Raw genomic sequence first — 8,466 nt, 5'->3', positions numbered from 1 at the left:
TAGCAATATGGCCGTGTGCAATAATCTGTAAGAATAATGCCATATAATTTTTTTTTTGCATATCGTGCAGCCTTTCACATTCTCTGTAGATTATAAATAACTGTCTAGAGGGCCATGAGGTTGAGACCCATGGGTGTAACTTGGAGACAAAAGAATCACACAGGCAACAGCTGGAGTGTCAACAAAAAAAGAAGCCTTTTTTTATTAAATTACGCAACGTAACAACTACAGTGGAAATCTGAACAGACTGACGTTGACAAAGTCCTCTGATCCCTCACAGCACGAGCAGGCTTAGTGGACAGGACTCACTGGACAGACTCTTTTTACCGGGTGTTCACCTGTAACAAAACAGATTTTGACTTCAGACCTCAGGGGGAACACAATGGACTCAGATTCAGCAAAATCATTAATACAGACTCAGCAAATCTACTTTAAACTATTTAATCTACAGTTGGGGATGTTTGAGTCTTACCACGTCATCGATCTTGAGGATGCTGCGGACCGTCTCTGTGGAAAGGGTCAAAGCGCTGATGGAGACCAGTAAAGGCTGCACCACCAGCTCCTCCAGGATGTTGGAGATTCCTCCCTGTCACACACACAGACACAGTAAACCAGTCAGTCACATCAGTCATGTCACAGTGAAGGAAAATATAAATTACAAGAGCAAGAACAGCCTATTAGGAGGTGTGCGGTGGAGAGTCACTAATGCTGCAGCAACATTACATGTCAATTACCTTTGTAGAGAACAGTATGGTATTCTTACGGCCGTCACTATTTAATGTGACATGGCTGCAACTAATAGTTATTTTTATTACTGATTAATCTGTTAATTATTTCACAATTAACTGATGAATTGTTCAGTCTGTGAAATGTCCCTGATTCCAAGAGCCCAACGGCAGTGACTTCAAATTGATCTTTTTTTTTGTCTAATTTAGAGTCCCAATATCAAATATATTCAATTTATAATACCAAAGAAAATAGTGCTTTTTTTTTACTGGATAAATAACTTAAACAACTGATCAGCACTAAAGTACACTCTCCATCAGCAACTAATGTGGAGAAGGAGAGCAGACCTTGCGGACATTTATGCCAGCCATCTTGTCTCCCTGGGCGTGCCTGTTGCGGAGCTCTGTCACAGTAGAGATGGGGTTCAGGCCTGCGTTCTCGGCCAGTGTTGAGGGGATCACTTCCAGGGCATCGGCGTACGCCCGCACACAATAGGCCTCCATGCCAGCCAGAGTGCGCGAGTACTCTGCCAGACGCACGGCCAGCTCGATCTCTGGAGCACCGCCGCCAGCTATCAGAGCCCTGTGGGGAAGAAGAAGGAGATAGGGCGAAGAAAGGTTAATGAGAGGATATCAAGTTATGTCCCACCGTGCACCCAAAAAAGTCAGTTCGTTGCAAAAAGCTGTGAACGTGGTGACATCGCTACAAGAAAGTCCAATGAGGAGGCGTGAGATGAGCAGACATTTTATAAACACTTTTTTGAGGCGGTAACACTAAAAATGAGCACACTGGAAATGTATGCTGGTGCACAAGTAAACTGTGTGTGTGCTGGGCTGTGCTCAGACTGAGGTCTGTTTGAGATCACATACTATTCATATTAAGTATGATGTAAAATTGAGTATGTGGTGCATTCCAGCTACATTGGATGCAGATTTTTTGGGACACAAGAAATTTATAATGTACTGAAGCAAAGATATTTAATACTAAAATAGTCATTTTCAGCACGTTAGTCTCAAGTCTCAAGTCTTCGTCTTCACTTTCTCTTCCAAATAAGTCTGACTGGCCTGGAGGTTTGTTCGTTGTTTCTTGACCCCTCAGATCCCTATATGTTGGCAATTATCTCTAATACTGTTATTATTACCAATACAATACTTGAATCAACCTTTAAGAAGCTGACAGATACATTTCCCAACAGAATATTTGTGTATTTTTTTGTGCATTTAATGTTCTGTAAAACACTTGAAATCATTTCTCAGTATTCCTGGGGTATGTAATAAATGTGTGAATGCTCTCAGGCCAAGTTGCTGAAACAACCAGGTGGAGATAAATGCTGAGCTTTCAACAGTTCTGTTCCTCTTTTTGTTACGCTTCTGCAGGATGGATCAAAGCAGGAGCGCCTTTGACAGAGGGCATCTGAAAAAAATGTATTTGGACACTTCATCTCTGATATCTGAATCAGCGGGGAGGAATGTGCTCTTCCTCTCAGCTTCAGTGAATCCTTTTGTCATGTTTGTGAAATAATCTGCAGAAATGACCGACCTCTTCTTGACCAGGCAGCGGATGACACACAGCGCATCATGGATGGAGCGCTCTGCCTCCTCGATCACCAGCTTGTTGGAGCCTCGAACCACGATGCTCACTGTTTTCCCGGGGCTGGCGCAGCCTGTGATCTGAAAGGAGCAACACAAAATATTTAGTGGAAGCATAACGCCACAGAGTCTGGACGTTTGTGAAGTATGATGTGTCAACTGCGCAAATATAAGCTCTTAATCGACCAAGGTGTCAGTACAAAGACTCGGGGCCTGATGCCTACCTTGACCAGCTTGCCGGAGCCATCCAGGTTGACCTCCTCCGCCAGCTCTGCTGTGCCGAGCATCTCTGGAGTGAAGTGGTCGATGTGGGCGATGGGCTTGGTGCCAAGAGTCTGGAGGGGAGGAGAGACTTTGTGTTACTTTACCGTCATACAATGGGTTTATTTGCAAAGAAACAAAACGATGTCACTAACAACAAAAAGAAATATTAAGAGACACAGTCTCTCCTCTTCAGGTGGACCACCACAGGAACTTATTTCGGAATAATACATAAGGTAGTTAATGGAGAGACAAATGATTTTTCCTGTTTAACCCATTTAGACCTAATCTCGCCTGGAAAAAAGGCATTATAAAGCCTGTATAAAACCCCTAATCCTGAGCATATTCTGAAAAATGTAAAAGAACTGACCTCGCCTACTAAAACCTTATTTTCTCAGGCTCTGGAGCAGATAGAAACATGAAATAAAAAGCATTAAAAAGCAAGTGTAGCGTTTATTTGTACTTACTTGTTTTACAGTAATCTTCAACTTAGATTTTCAGAAACTCAATAAACAACAAAAATATCAATAACAGACAACCATAAGACAGAGAGGAGAGTGTGTGTGATCATTGTATTTCTATTTATGGGGGGCGCCCATGTTAACCGATTGTGTCATCCACACCAGCTGCGCCGCGGCCGGCTCGCGCCCTGCAGCGATCGTTTTAGCGTCTTGTCTATTTTCTGCGCGAGCCGCGGGCGAATGTGTCAAGCCGGGCAGGAAGTCAGCTGGTTAGGGAGCTGAACCGCTTGTCGACCGGTGTGGAGAAATGCGCGTCTGATGTGAACGGAGGTGCTCCGGCTCGCGCGAGAATTTCGGTGCGCTGCGCTTCACAGCACTTCCGCAGGCGGTGTGGCCCTGGCGTAACCCTAACCCCTCGCTTGACTCCATGATTGACAGCTGTCAAAAGACAGATCTGTTTTCCCGGCAGAAAATATAAACAGGGAGGGGTCAGGTGCAAGCATGCTACACGTGTAATTCAACCAATAACGAGGACTTTGCATTACTTTGTTGTTGACCTATTCTGACCAATCACGAAGCTTTTTTTCCTGTCACGTGACCTCACTGACAAATAGATAGACATCCCTTGCACTCACCCACGTGGGGTTTCAGCCAATCGTGGCGCATATCATCAGTCACATGCCTCGAAAAAGACGATAACGTGGAAATACACACACGTGTATTCCGTCCTTAATCCCTTTCATTCATGGGTACCCCGTCCTTAAAGGGATATACACATAGATGTGTATTCCAGTCTAAATGGGTTAAAGTGCCATGAATTACTCATTTTGAAAGTCAAGACAGACGCAGTTTTCTGTAGTTTGTCGTAGTACCATTTAGTTTTGTGTGAAATCACTCAGTCCTGCACTAACAAAAGTGAAAAATTATTTGAATTATAATTAATAATTATACAAGTTTCATGAACATTGGGCCAGTAGTTTTTCTGTAATCATGCTGACAAACCAAACTGAAAACAGAACCTGCTTGCCACAGAAATAACTTAAGCCCTTGGTGCCGTCTGAAACACAGTGCAGCTGCAGCTGTGAACGTTTTGATGACACTCACCTTGCAGATGAACTCAATGTCCTCCCTCTCGATCTCCTTCACCACCATGATCTTCATTTTGTTGAGGAAGTGCAGGGCGAGGTCGCTCAGAGCGTCTCTGTCACAGGACAGTTTGTTGTTAGTATCAAACATGTTTACTGTCTAAATCTATAAAGTTTGACAAGTTTGACACCAGCATCTGTTCTCATTTCAGACATGTTTGTGTACCTGAGGATGGACTTCTGGATGAGCAGCACGTTGCAGCCGGCTTTTTTGATCTGTTTCACCATGTTGAGGATGTAAGCGCGCTCCTCCCGCAGCACGCGGTCCATCTGGGCGTAGTCTGACACCACGATCTGGTTGTCCATCTGCACGCCAAAAGACATATCGTGATGTGATCATACTGCGGGATCATTTCAGTAGTTTGAATAAATGATGTCAAGCTTATTTCAATTCCAAAATGTAGTTTTAAAATATTAATTTTATATGAATAAAGGGTTTTGTCAGCTGCAATGCACAACATTCACATTTAAAGCAGAGAAAAGCTGCCACCTCTCTTCTGAGCTGAAAGATATCAGGAGACTCACGTCAGTTTTGGGAGGGGACAGGCAGAACTGGATGAGGCCGATCTTGGCCTTCTCCACACGGGATACGCCGGTGTTGGCCACCCTCTGGGTCAGCACCAGGCCGTCCACCAGCTCACAGTCATCAATGGTCCCTCTAAAAAGACAATACAAAGACACAAATCAAGATCAATACTTTACATGCAGGCACTGTAATCCTTCTGGAATTCCATGAACTACAGAAGGAAAAAGGTCTCAGATGACTTCTGACACACAAAGTACCCTTTTCCTCTATTACCTCAATACGATTACAATTTTTAAAAGAAATATTAAAAAGCCTGAAATGTAGGTGAAATCTTTCTTCACTAGAAAACCAAACCAGGTGACAATTTTTGTTTCACATGATTTGTGATACGGACCAGCTGGGTTCCACACTCACCCGAGCTTCTTGATGATTTTGATGTCCTGCAGGTCTACCCCGGTGGCGGTGGCCGGGTCAATGACTCTCATGACAGCGTCCACGCTCATGGGAGCCAGCAGACTGGAGTACTGCGACACCACCTTGGAGCACAGTGACGTGGTGGCGCTGTTGAGCAGCGTCTCGCGGTCGCTCAGCTGCACCGGCCGGCTCATGCCCGTCAGCACCTCCACACCTTTCTCCACAGCCTTCTGGAAGGACTCTGAGATGATGGTGGGGTGGATACCTGACAGACGGGACAACGTGTAAACACTTAAGAACAGAGTAGTCGATCTACAGACAATCAATAAACAAAAATGTTATTTTCACTTGACTGTTATAATCATTTACCCGGCAAACGCGCCAAATGGTCTCTGGTTTCAGATACAAATTGAGGATTTGCTGACTTTTTAAGTTTATTTTAAATTAAATATCTTTGTACTTTTGACTTTCCCCACTTCTAAATACTCTGGCCCTCTTCTGAAATTAAACTCAACTTGAACAATCTGCTCATGACCGCTTATATTTGCATCTTCTCATTTTCAATATGCCAATTTTTCCATCCTTTTCCACTTTTCAATGTGTGCATGAATACAGGTAGATACTCCCCAAAACTAAATTAATTCTCCTGAAATTTGCTAATCAAACTGCCAAACTTCCACTCCCCAGTAATGCTCCACGTTAAAGCCAAGATAAGCATTTACAATAGTGGCATTTATTTAATTGTGTGTCTGTTTTCTTTCCTTCACAGCTCTTACCTTTCTGCAGCAGTTTGGAGCAGGCATCCAACAGCGCTCCAGCAATCACCACCACAGATGTTGTGCCGTCTCCAGCCTCAATATCCTGGGCTTTGGACAGTTCCACCAGCTGAAACACACACACAAAAATTTCAATACAGGTTTCAAAGACGACAAAGATTAGTTCATGTTGAAATATTAATGATGTGCATCGCGAATCATCTTGGGAAAAGGAAAAAAAATGCTGTAAAAAGGAGCATTTATGGTTTGGATGCAGCTGAATCAACAGCATCAGACAGCAACGTACCATTTTGGCTGCAGGGTGGAGCACCTGCATCTGCTTCAGGATGGTGGCGCCATCGTTGGTAATGGTCACGTCACCTTTCTCATCCTGGATCTGAAATGAACACAAAAACAGCACCTGCTTCAGAAACACATGTGTATGACCCAGGAGCTAGGTAAAGTTAGTCTGGAGTCAAAATCTGTTCACTGACCATCTTGTCCATTCCTTTGGGCCCCAGGCTTGTTCTGATGGCATCTGCAACAGCTGTGAGACAAGCAGGTGACGTGTCAGTACCGTGACAATGATCAACTCACATTCATGTTTTCAATAGGAAGAGGAAAACCACACAATAACCATTAGTGCTTTCTTGTTGTTAAAATATTAGGGGTTTCAGGGTGCAACAATTAAAATGCTGACATTGTGTCTTTTATTATAAAGGTTGGTCTTGTTCTTCCTACTGCACACAGCAAATGCTGCATGTGCATGTTTCAGGACAATAAAATGAACAAAGCTCATAAATAATTCACGAAGTCAAAACATTACGAAAAATCAAGCTGTCAAAATCCAGTTTCCACATTAACCTTACACAAGCCCAAAAAGGGCATCGGGGATCCAAAATGTTTTTCAAGGACCCATAATAAAATGTAATGACAATTCACAACATATAACATGAGTGTTTATCAACGTGTGGAAATTAACAGCAACTTTTTCCAATCTAGTTAGTTATATGTGTGACATTATGTGGAACCTTATCCACAGAGGATGACTGTAACAATTAATTTCATTACACACAACAAAATTCCAAGACATTTCCAAAACTTTCATTGATTTTGACTAATTCCTGGACTTTTCCAGGCCTGGAAAATGAGATTGTGAAATTTTATGACTTCTACAGGTTTTCTATGACTCTGGGAAGCCTGTCTCCTCTCATACCCACTGGATAAGAAATATCCTGTGTTTTATAAGACTGTTAACGATTGCTTCCTCAGTATGTCTAAAGGATTCAACAGGGGGGCGGCTGTGGCTCAGAGGTAGAGCAGGTCGTCCACTAATTGGAAGATCGGTGGCTCGATGGCCTGGCTCCTCTAGTCCACATATCCAAGCATCTTTGGGCGAGATACTGAACCCCAAATTGCTCCTGATGGATCAGTATGTGAGAGCGTGTGACTGGTTACTGAGTAGCCTTGTATGGTATCCTCAGCCACCAGTGTGTGACTGTGTGTGTGAATGGCTGAATTGACATTAAATGTAAAAGTGCATTGAGTGGTCAGAAGAGTAACAAAAGTACAGTCCATTTACCATTTAATTCATATCTAACGTACATATGTATGCTCCTTTATCACTTTGGAATTATTGTCTGTTTATAAACCAATTAAAGAAGGTTTATAAAAGCAAAGTGACGTCATTATAATGCTCCAAAACTGTAGACTATTTGCCTCAAGATACGCATTTCAGTCTTTGCATCTTAGCCTCTGGCCATATATAGTATTGCAGCACTTTGGGACACAGCTAGCTAAAACTGAGATTGTGTTGAGTCATGAGCATCTTGCAGAGGGAGAATACACCATCTCTTCACATAAAAAAAAAATCTGACATTATTAACGTTATTTACAGCTACACTGGAAGTAGCTTTATGGGGAGCAACCCAAATTGGAGGTAAGTTTGATTAGATTAAGTTGTATTTGTTGCATGTCATGTATGCCGAATTGAAAAAGGAGATTCTTTTTAATTAATAGACGCCTCTTAAGTTTTGTAGTTATTCTGCTGTGTGCTTTTAAAACTGAGTTTGCACTTTATTGGATTAGATTTCGCACCAGGTAGAAGCTAATGCTTAAAATGAAAATGAGTAACGGTTCCCTGCCCAGCCCACAGCTAGCATTTCATACTGCACTGAAAGGTGATGTGCCGGGCCGGATATTAGCAATTTTAAAGTAGCTTATAAATAAGCTTATGATATTTAACCTACCTTTGGCAGCAGAGATGTTACTGAACCGAATCTGGGCCGGCTTGTCGCGGTCCACATACGCCCCTCCTTTGTTTTTGCTCATGTTTGAGACCCTCGGTGCCGCCGCTGCTTCGGGCATCTTGTCTCGATAATCGATGGAAAATGTTAGGAGAAGTCTTCAGAACGGGAGTAATGTGGTCCCGGAGCTGAAACACCGCGGTTCGGCTTCGGATGGACTCAGATTTTGAAATCTCCACCCGGTCCCAGTCGGAACCTTCTAGAGGCACCGGCGGCTGCAGAGAGAGGAAAGACCCGGCTGTCAAACTGCCCGGACATGACGTATTCAGACATTAGGCGTCGA

The 8,466-nt window shown here is 43.2% G+C and overlaps 1 protein-coding gene across 1 annotated transcript; it reads right to left on the bottom strand.

Moving 5' to 3' along the window:
* Nucleotides 1-171: 171 nt before the first annotated feature.
* Nucleotides 172-8,450, bottom strand: cct4 (chaperonin containing TCP1, subunit 4 (delta)). The gene is made up of 13 exons (XM_033624425.2): nt 8,127-8,450; nt 6,372-6,424; nt 6,185-6,274; nt 5,899-6,007; nt 5,123-5,387; nt 4,708-4,840; nt 4,349-4,488; nt 4,142-4,238; nt 2,540-2,650; nt 2,266-2,396; nt 1,074-1,308; nt 473-586; nt 172-338 (listed from the first exon to the last, which is right to left on the bottom strand). The coding sequence occupies exons 1-13, from the start codon at nt 8,242-8,244 to the stop codon at nt 324-326; spliced, it is 1,611 nt and encodes a 536-aa protein (XP_033480316.1). The 5' UTR covers nt 8,245-8,450; the 3' UTR covers nt 172-323.
* Between the last annotated feature and the right edge of the window lie 16 nt (nt 8,451-8,466).

The sequence above is a fragment of the Epinephelus lanceolatus genome, chromosome 3 (assembly GCF_041903045.1).
Source record: "Epinephelus lanceolatus isolate andai-2023 chromosome 3, ASM4190304v1, whole genome shotgun sequence".
Taxonomy (NCBI): domain Eukaryota; kingdom Metazoa; phylum Chordata; class Actinopteri; order Perciformes; family Serranidae; genus Epinephelus; species Epinephelus lanceolatus.
Note: the sequence above shows the minus strand (reverse complement) of the source record. Positions and strands in the feature narration are given on the sequence as shown.

Coding starts and splice junctions, on each gene's coding strand:
- cct4 (XM_033624425.2), bottom strand. CDS start 8,244: ATGCCCGAAGCAGCGGCGGCACCGAGGGTCTCAAACATGAGCAAAAAC. Junction 4,841..5,122: donor AAAATCATCAAGAAGCTCGG/GTGAGTGTGGAA, acceptor TTGTCTTTTTAG/AGGGACCATTGATGACTGTG. Junction 2,397..2,539: donor GCTCCGGCAAGCTGGTCAAG/GTAGGCATCAGG, acceptor TGCTCCTTTCAG/ATCACAGGCTGCGCCAGCCC.